At 42.7% G+C, this 14,124-nt stretch overlaps 1 protein-coding gene across 7 annotated transcripts in view; it reads left to right on the top strand.

Moving 5' to 3' along the window:
- Nucleotides 1–14,124, top strand: part of MYBPC1 (myosin binding protein C, slow type) — a 115,474-nt gene that overhangs the window by 63,022 nt on the left and 38,328 nt on the right. For all 7 annotated transcript variants that reach the window (XM_029912821.1, XM_029912818.1, XM_029912819.1 and 4 more), the window contains 7 exons: nucleotides 2,156–2,319; nucleotides 5,931–6,063; nucleotides 7,534–7,658; nucleotides 9,448–9,553; nucleotides 9,893–10,059; nucleotides 11,781–11,943; nucleotides 13,342–13,448. In XM_029912821.1, coding sequence (XP_029768681.1) covers nucleotides 2,156–2,319; nucleotides 5,931–6,063; nucleotides 7,534–7,658; nucleotides 9,448–9,553; nucleotides 9,893–10,059; nucleotides 11,781–11,943; nucleotides 13,342–13,448 — 965 coding nt within the window. The remainder of the gene's footprint in view (nucleotides 1–2,155; nucleotides 2,320–5,930; nucleotides 6,064–7,533; nucleotides 7,659–9,447; nucleotides 9,554–9,892; nucleotides 10,060–11,780; nucleotides 11,944–13,341; nucleotides 13,449–14,124) is intronic.

Raw genomic sequence — 14,124 nt, 5'->3', positions numbered from 1 at the left:
ATTCCTGGAGGCACCAGTGGTTCCAGGCTGAGCTCTGTCATCAGGGGGTATCGTAGATAGAGCAGGAGCTGAAGGTGTGTTGAGCATTGATTAGATGCCATCATGGTGCCTGAGGACCACTGTAGGAGCCATGAATGGGAGCAAAGGGGAAGTGCTAGCCTCACCCAGATCCCTCTACTGGTGCTGGAACCTGGCATTTTCTCAATCATCCCTTTGCCATACAACTCAAGGCAAAGTGTCTTGGTCCTCTGCAGTAGAGACATAGCTCTGATGCCCCATGTTGATCTTTCTCTGCATCGGAGAGATGGTGTCAGGCTGTGTCCAGTTGGATGGGCTCAGGCTGTGGGGTTGGTGTGGAAGGTTTTCTGACCAATGCCAGGGAGCCACTTCTTTTCCTGTTAGCATTCCCATAGGCAGTTGTCTATCTTAATGCAAAAAGGACATCCAGGCTGGTCAGAGCTTCCGCCCACACAAGCTTGCCTTTGATCTTATTGTTCAGATGAAGCCAGAAATGTTAGCACTGTGCAGCTTTGTACCACTTGGTGTCCGTCACCAGGCGCTGAAACTCTGTGGCGTAGTTGCTGACTGGTTGGCATCCTGGTCTCAGGATGCCACAGCTTGTGCTGTGAATGTTCGATTTGGGTCATCAAAAATTATGTCCATGACTTGGACAGAATTCTTGAATTGGCCCAAGAAAGGGCTGTATTTTTCCCATAGTGGAGAGTCCCAGACCTGCCCGTGCCTGGTCAGCAAACTGATGATGAGCCCCATTCTGGACCAGTCCATGGGGTAAGTTTGCAGGCATAATAGAAATAGGAGCCAACAGTGGTTCAGGAAGTCACGAAACTTTCCATGGTGACCATCAAGATTGCCTGGTAAATGAGTCTTCGATTCTTTAAGGTCCTGATACAAGGCTTGCGTATGTAAAGGCAATGTTCTGCTCCTGCAGAGTGCTAATCTGCGTTTGTAAATTCTGCAAGGCATCAACTAACTCCAACAAAGGGATGTTAGTTTTTGTGGGATCCATCCTGGAAGAGGAAGCTACCCCGATTTTGGTTTGGGGCTGCACAAACTGTCAGAGACCGGAACGTGGGTGGTCATATCTAGCGATTAGAGCAGGAGTCCAGCCTAGTGAAGGAGCAGGAGTCGGTAGTCAGGAGTAGGAACCTAGAGTCAGAAGTCAGGAATTGGAGCTGAGGGCCAGAGCTGGGTTACCTGAATTGAGGCAAGGCAGGAGCAGGGCTGGGGCCAAGCCAGGAGCAGGAACTAATGCAGCTGTGGGCGAATGCGTTGAGCAGCCATTGGCCTAATGCTGCTCCTATGTTTAAGAGCACACCATTGGTTCGTTCAGCCAGTTGGGCAGTCTGGCCAATCAGGTGATTTTCTTGCAAGCCAAGTGTGATTCAGCTACAAGTCCTCTGTTGATCACTAGGGAGGTGGAGCTAGCCTGTCCCAGGCTCAGCTGCAAGCACTAATTCCTGACAACGGGTGTACCCTTATGCCTGCACAGACTCCTGTTGACTTCAGTGAGGTTCTGTGTGTGTCCCGCTACCAGAAACAATTGCAGAATTGGGGTCTACATTCAAAGAATAAAGGCCTCTTTTATAACTACAGAATGTATATGCTAGACTGTGATCTCAGTTATGTTGGTGTAAATCACAAGTGACTTCACTGAAGACAATGAAGTTACAGCAGTATGAGAAACTGGTTTGTGTGAGATCAGAATCAGGCCTCATTATACTACTGTATTTTCAAATATTTTTTTCCTTGTGAGCAAATGTAAAAATTCCCACAGATTGATGATACTTGGACATCCCAAAAAAGAACCTTGGATCCAAACTTCTCCTGCACTTTTTGGAGAAGTTTGAATCAGGATCTGAATTTCATAGTTAGCCATCCGTCTATAAGAGACAAAATCAGAACCCTTGATTCAGTTACCTCATGTACTGTGAGAAACTTTGAATCCAGAACTAACCTCAGTAGCTCAAGCCCATCCTTAAGTGAATCAAAATTTTGATTTAAATCTTCAAACCTTAACCAAAACTTTTCTAAGCTCACCATAGATTTAATATCCACTTGTCCCTTTCTTTTCTAATGCAATGAAGTCTCATTAACTATTCTACATTAAAAAAAATATTTTTTTTGCTACTGTTAGGGAGATTAAACAAGAGGAAGAGCCCGAAATAGATGTGTGGGAGCTCCTGAAGAATGCTAATCCCAATGAATATGAGAAGATTGCATTTCAGTACGGTATCACTGATCTGAGAGGCATGTTAAAACGTCTGAAACGCATGCGCAGAGAAGAGAAGAAGAGTGCAGGTATGACCAAGGAAAAGGTTTCTTACATCTGTTGGTCAAACATGAACCATCTTCTTGAGAGAGAGGGTGAGGCAAAGTCCGTGAAATATACAGGGACAAGCTCTAACCTGATTTACACACAGTGAAACCCCACTCAAGTTGAAGAGGTTGTAAGGGGAGTAAACCAGGGGCAGGTTTTGGCTCACAGTGCTTAACATAAAAACCACATACCATTCGGTATTTATCACTAATGTCCTCTATGCCAAATTGTGGTTCTTAATTGAGCACAACTCCCATTGACTTGCAAGGGGGTTTTGCTTGGTTAAGGACTGCAGAATTTAGACCCTGTGTTAGGAGTAACACTTTAGATTATTAAAGTTAAGGAATACTAAACATCTTACTTGCTCTTCGCCATTTATTTTTTTACTTAATTTTGAAACTTCGCTCAGCTCCACTGAGATCCTGGCTAGTGCGCAAACACTTCTTTGGGTGCAGGGGAGGCTGATTCAGGACTGTCCTTCCCCACCCAAGATGCTTAGTAACGCAAATAGTGCAACATATGTACATGCACACGCATTCTGTCCAAGGTAACGTTCTGGCCTTTGCTTGTATACCGGGTCACTTCTCAGGTTCATTCCAGATACTTGTGTTGCTCCAGTGGTTCCCCAGATGATTCCCCTTGTGTAGAAGATATCTCCCTCCCAGAACACAGGTCAGGAAGCATTCCCAGAGACAAGAGAGCATGGCCAAGGCCTTCTTGTATCCCAGTGATCCCGATCTATTAGATCAATCCATTGGGGCCACTGGCAGATGGGTGTAAGTTAGAGCAGTCTTTAAAGTGCTCTAACTTATGCCAGAGATTGGAGTAACCCTTGGCCAGTACCAGTATTGGGGGAACATAAAGATGGTATAAGGGCCACCTTTGCTCAATCTCTCTGGTTCTGCATTGAGCAGTTTGGCCACACCAGATATTCTGGGCCAATAAATCCAGAAATAATGTACATTTATTTAACTATGTCAGGTAGTACCAGAAGTAAAATAAATGGTTCTGCTGCTTCAGTCTTGCTTGGAAATTTAAAATCATCTACTGTCATTTACACAATCAGAGATCCATTTTTTTTCTTGGTTGTTAAAAGAAATTGGATTTAAACTGTCCCTTCGTACTATAATATGGTGGAACTCTTCTAACTTACAAACTGATATAGAAAAGGTTATTCTCTCACTCCTATTTACCTTCTAATAAAACATAAACAAGGGGACAGTCCATGTAAATGAAGAGCAACATATTTAAAATTAATAAAAAAAAAATACTTTTGGTATTTTTTTAAACACAGCATTTAATTAATTTGTAAAATTTACTGCCAAAAGATATTATTGAAGTGATTAACTTAGTGTGGTTCAAAAAGGGATTAAGCAAATATCTGAATAACAAGAATAACAAAACTTGCTCTAAACTAGAACAAAAATTTACATAAAACATCAAATCTGTGCTTCTGGATATAAGTCAGCCACCAAATTCCTGAGGTCAGGGAGAAGTTACCCATCTCCATCACCATAGCCATGTTATTGCACAATTGACTTTTATGGGTACCGTTCCGCATCTGCTGAAGCATCTGGCACTGGCCAGTGTTGAAAAAGTATTGGACTAAATGGGCATTTGGTCTATGCCACTATGGCAGTTCCTCTGTTTGGTGGAACTCTCTAAACGGGGAGAGGCAGGTGAAGCCATGTGGGGAGAATCTTCATGTCCCCGCCCAGGCCTGACGCAGAAGCAGTGCTGGGAATCAAAGCAGGAACTGCAGAGTTGGCAGGAACAGCTGCACCCCAGCCAGTTGCTACACACAAGGACATTTGAATCTTCTAGCAGGAAGGATGGGAAAGGCGCACTAACTGCTCCAAGGGGCGAAGGACCAGGATGTCCCTCAGCACCTGCAGCAGTTCTGATTAGCTGCTTTTTCTATTCTCCCATTCCCTGGGGAGGGGCTGCCTAACCAATGAGGTTTTTCCTGCAGCTGAGGTTTTCCTTGCAGACCTGTAGGAGAGTCTGAAAACCTATAGACCTTGGGAAAAATCTGTAGCTTTGGCAGATCTGTAGAGACCTTTCTTCCACCTCCACCCCCCCCCCAATTGCACTATAAACTGAGTGTCAGTTTCAGGGTAGCTGCACCTGTATCCCCACCTCCATGGCGCATTCCAGGAGATCCCAGTCAAGTTTCAGGTGTTCAGTCGCCACCTGTCTCTGGGCAGGAACCCTGGTGCCACTCCCTTCTGACAGGGGTTTTTAAGGCTACACAACTTCCTGCCTTACTCTGTGATATTCCCAGCAAGGCAGTTTGCCTAACAGCCAGTGCCGGTGCATTGTTTTTTCTCTCCGAGGGCTATGAACAATGTATTGACAACAATTACAGGTTCCCACACAGCTCTTGCTAGGCAAGCACGTTTATTCTTAAGGTAAAAGCATTACAGAGAAAACATAAAAAACAATGCATAAGATAAAAGCTTACCAGAGGTCACCCGTCAGTCTTATGAGGCCCTAGTAAGCCAAAGTCTCTTCAATCCTTTTGTAAGGGACAAGCCCCCCGCACCGCCCCCTTAGAAAGAAGGTTCTGAGCCAGCTTAAACAGAGCCTTTTTAAGCCAAAATGTTTGTTTTCTTTGTTTTCATAGTCTCTGGAAACTCAGTTTGAACTGGTATATGTAAACCTCCCCCAGGGAAGATACCTTTCTGGAGGTGTTTACAACATGAGTGATTTACCTTACTCACCCTCTCCCCCATACACACACACACAGTTCTAGTTCCTGAAGGAGCTGTGGTAACCCACCCTCATGGAGTAGAAACACAATCATACATATAATTGCTGGCCCACAGTGATACATAAACTTAATACAATCTGTTCCCCCAAAGATACTGCATGAGGTTGTAATTGCTGTCACACCAAGACTGATTACACTGTAATTAGCCATGAACAATTTATCTGTGGGAACATTTTCTTCACTTTCAATCCACTGGGTACATGTTCCCCTGAGTCTCACTTCTGTGCCTGAATGTAAATAAAAACTCAAAGTGAAACTCTCTTGAAACCTCTAGGCTTTACCTAGCCTTATGTTTAAATGAGATGAAACTATACTTTTATATGATTTTTATACAAAGTCACAAATTGGCCCAAAATTATAGCTCAGACCAGGTTTTGCTTAAGCAGATTTGCAAACCTGAGTAAATCTTTTGACAAACCTCATTAGTTTTGAGCTTGTAATGAAATTTGAAAATGGACTATTTTTGCCTGGTTTCAGGTATTTTTATAATGCTTTGCACAGTTCCACTATAAAGGGAACTGCAGTTTGCATATTCCAATCCACTGAAACAATCTGGGACTTTCATTCACTCTTAGGCAAACCACAAAGTGCTCACTCTGACAACAGGAAGTTCAGTGGGAATTTTGCCTAAGGACTTCAAGGTTGGCCTAAGTAGCAATAATAACAACAACAGAGAGTTCCATCGTAGTTAAATTCATTATAAATGGGTTCCATATTATGTACTGTATCAGCCCCAGTTGGGTTTTGCATTATGCAATGTCCTTATAACATGCAAATTTTCATTTGTTTCTCCTCTTCTTTTCATACACCCTGCAACAGCTTTTTCCAAAATTCTGGATCCTGCATATCAGGTGGATAAAGGAGGTAAAGTAAGGTTTGTGGTGGAGTTGGCAGATCCAACGGTGGAGCTCAAGTGGTATAAAAATGGCCAAGAAATACGACCAAGTACAAAGTAAGTGATTTTTACTAAACACATATCATAAATTCCACACACTTTCTCACTGAACTAACACCATTGCATCTTCCCTTGACGCTGGTTTTGTTTTGTGTAGATTTACCCCTCTCAGTAACCAAGCTCACACCAACTTCTTTTGCAGACTGTTTATCATAATCAAACTACATATAAGTTATATGCACACTGTAAAGGTGCCAGTGAACTATAGTTCAAAGAACAATCCACAATATGCTTCAGTGTTAATATAGAGTATTCTCTGCATCCCCAGGAATGGAGAGGAAAGAAAATATATTCCCACAACAAAACACACTGAACTATATTCTGCCCGCTAATCTGTAAGGGATTGGGAAATGGTATGGTCAGAATTACTCCATAGCAGTTCTGCAGCATGACTTGGAGGAGAGATGGCTGGCTTTATATACCAGACCATGCGTCATGTCCCCAGGAGGGTGGAGGCGAGTCTATAAATTAGGGGAGCGGTGGTTGGGAAGAAAGGGGAGGAAGCAGGTATGTCCAATGCTCCCTGAATAAATTATCGCTTATGCTAAGGTCAGCACCATGCATTATCTATCAATGGATAAGGTCACAGTGAACCTGCTCCCAGGAACAGCAAAATGTACTCAACTCAAAATCCCAGTATGCTGCTTGCACTAGCCTGCCAAGAACATCCTAACCAGCAAAGCCCCTGTACAGAGGACTCAGTAAGCAGCTTTCCTGCCCCCCTTCTCACTATTAGCCAGTGCAGGATTTGGCCCAGTATTAAATGACTGCCATCATGCAGAAAGTCTAGGTATCTTATCTTTAATCCCTTAATCTGCCTTGACCAATTCAGGGTTCCGCTGTAGGCTGATTTGTGGACACCCATCCTGTAGACGCTGAACTGAAATCACCAACTCATTTCACACAGGCTGCAGAACCTCTGTCAAATGCTAATGAGCTTTGGTTATTACTGACCTGAAGCAAATCCGAACCAGTGACATAAAGGTGAAATGGTCCATATCCTATTACAACTCCCCTGAGCCATCTGGCCTACCGATAACGGTAACTTCTTCACCTCAGTTATTATTGTACCTCAAAAATATGTTGAGTGTCAGAATGAAGCCTAGGCTCCTGTTACTGATTATTTTCACCATTACTGGTCTAGGACTTCAGATACCCACTTTGTTCTGCTATTTTCAAGAGCCAGTTTACAATTATTTTTCCAAATAATTGTGGCTGGGATTTTCAAAGGAGCCCAAGGGAGTTAGGTGCCAAACAAGCCTATAGCTTTTCTTTCTACTGGTTATTTACTACTACATCTCCATCCTTGTTAAGGCTGGAGAAGACCTTTCAGGCCATCCGCTCCAAAGCCACGCACAGAACAGGATTTCCCCCTACGATAATCCTTTGAACATTTTAGTTAAAAGGAGAACAACAAAAGAGACCACGTTATGCTAACTCTGGGTTGCTCTGTGCAAATTCAAACAGGTACATTTTTGAGCACAAAGGTAACCAGCGAATTTTGTTCATCAATAACTGCACAATGGCAGATGACGCCCGCTATCATGTGACGGCTGGTGATGAGAAATGCTCCACAGAACTGTTTGTAAGAGGTAGTGTACATCATCTTGCTTTTTAGTTTTAAAACAGCAGGCCAGATCCTTAACTGTTGTAAATCGGCCTGGCTCAATTTATTGGAACAATGATGATTTACATCAGGTGAGACTCTGGCCCAGTGTGTGTCTGTACGTCCTACCCTCCCCATCTCCTAAGATCTCTCTCTATCTCTTTGACAACCCTACTGATTCTTCTTTCCTCCACCTCTTAGTGGTCTAGTGGTAACTTCAGCACATAGGAGCTTTGTGAAGCTGTGATCCTCTAGGTAGATTGCAACCTTTTGGGGGGGACCCACTGAGTACAGTGTTAGCCTTCCTAGCAGCACAGGGATTTGTGATATTCAATACACTCAAGCCAACTGAACTTTTGAAAATCATCGCAAACCAATCTTTCCAGCTGTAGATTTAGGCAGGGTTGGTGCAACCTATTAGGCGACCTAGGCGGTCGCCTAGGGCGCTAGCATTTGGGGGGCGGCATTTTCTTCTGCGGCGACCGCAGCAGCCGGATCTTCGGCCGCCCCAGTCATCGTTGGCATTTAGGTGGAGGGAGCTGGGGCAGAGGGGTACAGGGAGGGCCGCCTGCAGCAGGTGGCGGGGGGGGCGGCACGCAGGGGAACTCCCCGCCCCAGCTCACCTCTGCTCCGCCTCCTCCCCTGAGCACGCCGCCCCGCTTTGCTTCTCTCCCTCCCAGGCTTGCGGTGCTAAACAGCTGATTGGTGCCGCAAACCTGGGAGGCGGGAGAAGTGGAGCAGTGACGGCGTGCTCAGGGAGGGGGCGGAGCAGAGGTGAGCTGGGGTGGGGAGCTGCCGCACGGCTCCCCGGGTGCGGGGGGGAGCTGCCATGGGGGAGGAGCCTCAGGGCGGAGGTGGGGGTGGGGAACTGCCACAGGGGAGGCATCTCAGGGCGGGGGGGGGGGGAGCTGCCGCAGGGCTCGGGGAGGGGGGAGGGCGCAAGGTGGAAGTTTCGCCTAGGGCGCGAAACATCCTTGCACCGGCCCTGGATTTAGGCCACTGACCTTAAGAGAAAACTCTTCTTTCTCTCAAGTGCGTGGACTGGTGGCTGGTTCTCCAAGTCTCCCAGCACTTGTGCTGTTAATATTCTTATTGGAATCACTGATGGTGCTACTGGTGCACAAGCAGGAAACTGAGTAAAAGGGAAGCCTTTTGGTTAAAGCTGCATTAGAAAATTGGAGGGCAACTCCTGTTTGTAGGAAGAAAAATTACAGGAAAAGAAAGGCCATTTCATATATATCAAAAAGTTATTTAAAACAATAGTGACTAAAACCCCTATCAAATAGTTGTCAGTGTCCTTTTAAATTAATGTAGCACATGGGCTGTATTCTCTCTTGTTTATTAAGTTGACTTGAGTTTGAACAAGTAGGGATCGATCTACCATATGAAGATTCAATATTATACCATTTTCATCATATGCAATGTATGATGAGACCATTGTACTCTGGGGGATGGAGGGCTTCTAGGAAAATAGGAATGTGGATCTGTGCTTAATCCACTTAGGTTGACACATTGTTTGTAAAATGGATTAAGAGGTAGGTTTTTCTTTTAACTGACTCAAGATCTTGCAATAACTATACCTGCTATTGGTACATGGGCCATCTTCTTATTGATTTCAAGTAGAAAAAACCCAAAGTCTTAGCCAATAACTTAAGAAGATGATTGACATTAGAATTTTTAAAATATAATTATTTTCTGTACTGTTATAACACATTTTTTCTATTTCGTTTAGTTCTGTTTCTGAAACATAAAACTTTATTTTTTTCTCGTCATAGAGCCGCCAGTGGTGGTGACCAAGGCCCTGGAAGACCTGAGTACCTATGTTGGTGAAAGAATAGAATTATCCTGTGAAGTGTCTGAAGAGGATGCAAATGTGAAATGGTAAGCCACTTTCATCCACCTCAGAGTAGATGCTGTTTTCTCCAAGAATGAAAAGTGCAGTGTCTTAAGGACAATTTCATCTTCTGTGTATATAAATCTGAAATGTAATTAGAAAATATCAGAAAGTATTATTTTTAAAAATACTGTGACAGTAATGATATGCTTTTAGTTTAATGAATTCCTTAATGAATTAGTTCACTTAAATCTTTTCTCTTGCCCTACGTTCTACAAAAGCTTCTCTTGATCTCTTCAGGATACTCATTCATGCAGAACTTGCTTGATATAGTATTAGCAATGGTAAGTTTAATTAAGGAAGTAATACTTATTATCCTCTATCAGGTTTAAAAATGGTGTGGAGCTGACCAATGAACCTAGATCTCGATACCGACTTAAGGTTGATGGTAAAAAACACACTCTGATCATAGATGAAGCTACAAAAGCTGACAATGCAACCTATTCAGTGATGACAACTGGAGGGCAATCAGCTGCTAAGCTTGCAGTTGATTGTAAGTACTGTACATCTTTCTATTTGTGCTTGAAATTTTACTCCTGTAACAGAATTGTTTTCCTAGTACACTATTGCTATTTGCCTATTTCTATGAGTCTACTGGGAAAACTGAGCAACATATTTTATTTATTTATTTATTTGTATTACTGTAGTGCGTAGGAGTCCTAGTCATGGACCAAAACCCCATTGTGCTGTGTGCTGTAGAAACACAGAACAAAAAGACGGTCCCTGTCCCAGGGTGCTTACAATCTAATTATAAGACACGGGACAACCGTTGAAAACCGGCACAAGGAGGAGCACAACGAAACAATGAGTATTGTTCATCATGATAGACAGTGGTTTCAACTGATTTTTCTCATAGTGATTTTTCTATTGCTTATCTCCAGGATCAGTGTATTGCATTCTTTTCCTTTGGCTATTATGGGGGTTAACAGACAGTCAAGTAGGGCTGGTTGAAAAATTTCTGTCAAAACTTTTTTGATGAAAAATTGGGTTTTTGATCAAATGAAATTTTTCACAGAAAACATCTGTTTTTCTCAACATTTTTAACTTTTTCATTAGAAAACCAAAAGGCAATTTTTTTTTCACCCCAAACCAGGGGAAAAAAAACAGTTGTTTTTTTTTATGAAGAGTCAACATTTTCCATGGGGAGAATAAACATTTTCCCACCCGCTCTGTAAGTAGGAGTAGGGCTACCAGGAACTAGTTCCCCAATCCCCAACCCTTAGACTTGTCATGAGAAAAAAGAATAGAAACAATATTGAAAATATGACATCGAAATACATGTAATTAACTTCCAACACTGGGGTTTGTGGCAATATATCTTTAAAAGTGGCTAGAATACACATGCTTTCTAGCCAAGCGTATGCACATTTGCAGTTTACTGCTTTTTTACTTTGGGGCAAGTGTTGGAAATTATTGTAACATACCTTTAATCATTTTGTAAATGTTTGTGTGTTTATGACAGAATGAACTCTGCTAAATTATATTCTATCTTTCTTCTAGCCATGTTAAGTCCTGCAGTGTTTGCGAACATGTCTCATTTTGGTTAATCTATCTCAATAAGTCAAGATAACTACCAGGAGTGTGGGTGGCTGTGAAAATTATTAATATACACAAATTTTCATTTCTGGATCACCAGTCTGAATCTGGTCCAGGTTGCAAGTGAGAGAAAGGCACTACTTATAAGTGATCATATATAATTATATATATATATATAAATTACATTTGTGGTCTCACTACAATTACTAGTGGACAGATGCCACAAAAATTGTCCCTCTTAGTAGGGAGGACAAGGGATAAATAGACTAAGATTGATCTACCATTTGACCTATGAAGGTGGTCCCTCATTGGCATGTTGTTAGGGAAAGCATGCACAGTGTTTGCCCATTCCTTGCCTGTTCTGTGGATCAGAGACGGAATTATGTTTCTTGTACCATCAGTCAGTCAATATGGCACTTTTCAAGAACACATACAATTAAAGACCGTTAGTCACTGTTACATGAAACATTTGAAAGCTAAATGTTTCACGGCTTAAGTAAAGAATGCATGTTAGATTTGTACATACTACTAGTATTTAGCCTTGAGAGGCGTTTTTGTTAGTAATCATAGGGGTGCTTATCTGATTTTCAGATTATGGCTGCTAGTAGCAGCTCCCAAATACAATCACGAATGGTTATACAATATCAGCACTAATTTCCATGGTTCTCTTTTCTTAAGTGAGACCACTGAAGATACTGCAGCCACTAACAGACCAGACTGCGAGGCTTGGGAAAGAAATCACCCTGAAGTGTGAGATATCTGAGAACATAGAAGGGAAGTGGTACAAAAATGGGCAACTTCTTCCAGCTAGTGACCGTGTAAAGTTATATCACAAAGGAAGGTAGGCATCCCGAAACACGAATTGGACTGTAATAGTGACTGACCTCAAGCGATTCCAGAATGTGAATTGCCCCATTGATATTTTCCACCTCTCACATTCAACCCCATCAGAGATATTTATATTTGACCTCACAATAAGAGCAATATTCATCAGCTACCAGCTTCACTGCTGCTCCTCTATATCAGTTTACTCAGACTGTTGATTAGCCATAATGGAATATTTCATGATGTACCTACATTCAAGGGATGTATTTTGCCTGAAGTTTCTGTATTGCACTCACTGTGGGACATTAAGTAGCAAAATTAAAACAATTATTAGAAATGATAGAAAAATACCATTTTAAGATTTCTGTTTTACTGTCTGTTTCTATTCCATTTCCATGTATTGCGCACAGAATTCACATTTCTGCCAATGCAAGTTATGTGCATTTATCAGGTCCCTTTGCATTTAAAATCTGTTCTGAACATTGGACTAATTCTCCAGAAAATTCGTTTACTATTTTCTCCATTTTAAAAAAAGCTAAGGGCCAGATCCTCGACCACAATACTTTTCCTTTGCCCTGCACCAACACACTAAAATGGGTTTCTGGGAATTCCACATGTGTAGGAGAATTCTTGGGGTGGTATAAAGCTACCATGTTGGCTCTACTCACTCTTCTGCCACCCCAATATAAGGAGCACCTTGGGACAAACCCCAGCTGCATAATAGACCCTTATGTTGGCATACAGTAGAATAGCCTTGCCGTTGCTCTAACCTGTGGCCCCTGGCGCCCTGGGATTGGGTACGGGAGCCATAAAGGTGGTATAAAGCCATTTATTCTGCACCTCTCAAATTGGGTCCTGCCCTGAGCATAGCTCAGCCGGACCAGAAGACAGGAGCCTAAAAAAATCTGAGTGTATTTCTGGAGAGTTCACCCAGGCATAGGATAGAGAGCAGCGTGCCTTGCTTATCCACCCTGCCACTCTGTTCCAGGGACAGAACCAGTAGAGTCACAAGGAAGGACCAACAAATATAAGGCCTGGTTCCTGGGAAAGGGGCATCAAATTTTCTCATAGAGATCTAATTGCAACCCTACAGGGAGTGGCTCAAAACACTTGAGTAAAAGAGATTATACTCCTTGTAGTTTTCCATGATCAAATGGAAAACATCAAGAGCCCTAACTATTGCTACTTTCCTTGATGCCCTTCTCAAGAAAATCAAATTCTAATCACCAACAGTTTAATCAGCTAAAACACTATTTAGCATACAGTAGCAAAGATTTTTTTAGAGTCAGCAATCTGACACAAATGAGCAGACCTGGTGAACTTGTAACTTGAGATGTAACAATAATTCTTCCTTTTATCTGCATAAATTCTACAAAATATAATTTAAATGGGTTTCTTTTTAAATTTTTCACAGAATCCACAGGTTGGTTATAGCAAGCTCCATTGTTGATGATGAAGGTGATTACATGTTCGTACCAGATGCCTACAAAGTTAACATACCATGCAGAGTACATGTCATAGGTAAGTGCATGACGCATCTATAGTTATAAAGTTTTCTTTGACCTGTGGAAAGTGAGTGCTGTGTGAGATATCCAAGATTCTGGTCAGAAATTCTTCAGAACACACACGCAATCTCCCATTAGCAAACCAGAGTTTTTACTTAGGCAAAATACAAGGGAAATAGTCAGAAATCATGATCTGGTTATGATTTGAGGGCCTGATCCAAAGACCATTGAAGCCAGAAGAAAGATTCCCCTGCTGAATTTCTAAGCCTAAAAATAAGCAAGTATTAAGAGTTTTCTTCAAACACTTGCTGCTGGCCCTCTATGTAGCATGCGTTACAATAGCAGAATGCAGCATTATGTTCTTCAAAGTTTTGACTTTCCATCCCATTTGAATTCTGACACTTTTTGTCAATGTATTTGATACTGGAATAGTAGTACAGGTGCACTTTGCCCCACATTAGGGTTACCATATCTAACAAATAAAAAAAGAGGACCCTCCACTGGGCCCTGGCCCCGCTCATTTCCCACCCCCCAGCCCCACCCCAACTCCGCCCCTTCCCCGCCCCAACCCCGTCCTAACTCCGCCCCCTCCTCCCTCCCACTCCCAGCCACACGAAAAGGGCTGCCCGAGCGCTACCGGCTTCACGGTTTGCCGGGAAGCCCCCAGACCCTGCGCCCCCAGCCGGTGCTTC

The sequence above is a fragment of the Terrapene carolina genome, unplaced genomic scaffold, assembly GCF_002925995.2.
Source record: "Terrapene carolina triunguis isolate 2854851 unplaced genomic scaffold, T_m_triunguis-2.0 Scaffold247, whole genome shotgun sequence".
In the NCBI taxonomy this organism is placed as follows: domain Eukaryota; kingdom Metazoa; phylum Chordata; order Testudines; family Emydidae; genus Terrapene; species Terrapene triunguis.
This window is presented reverse-complemented; position numbering and strand designations above follow the sequence as displayed.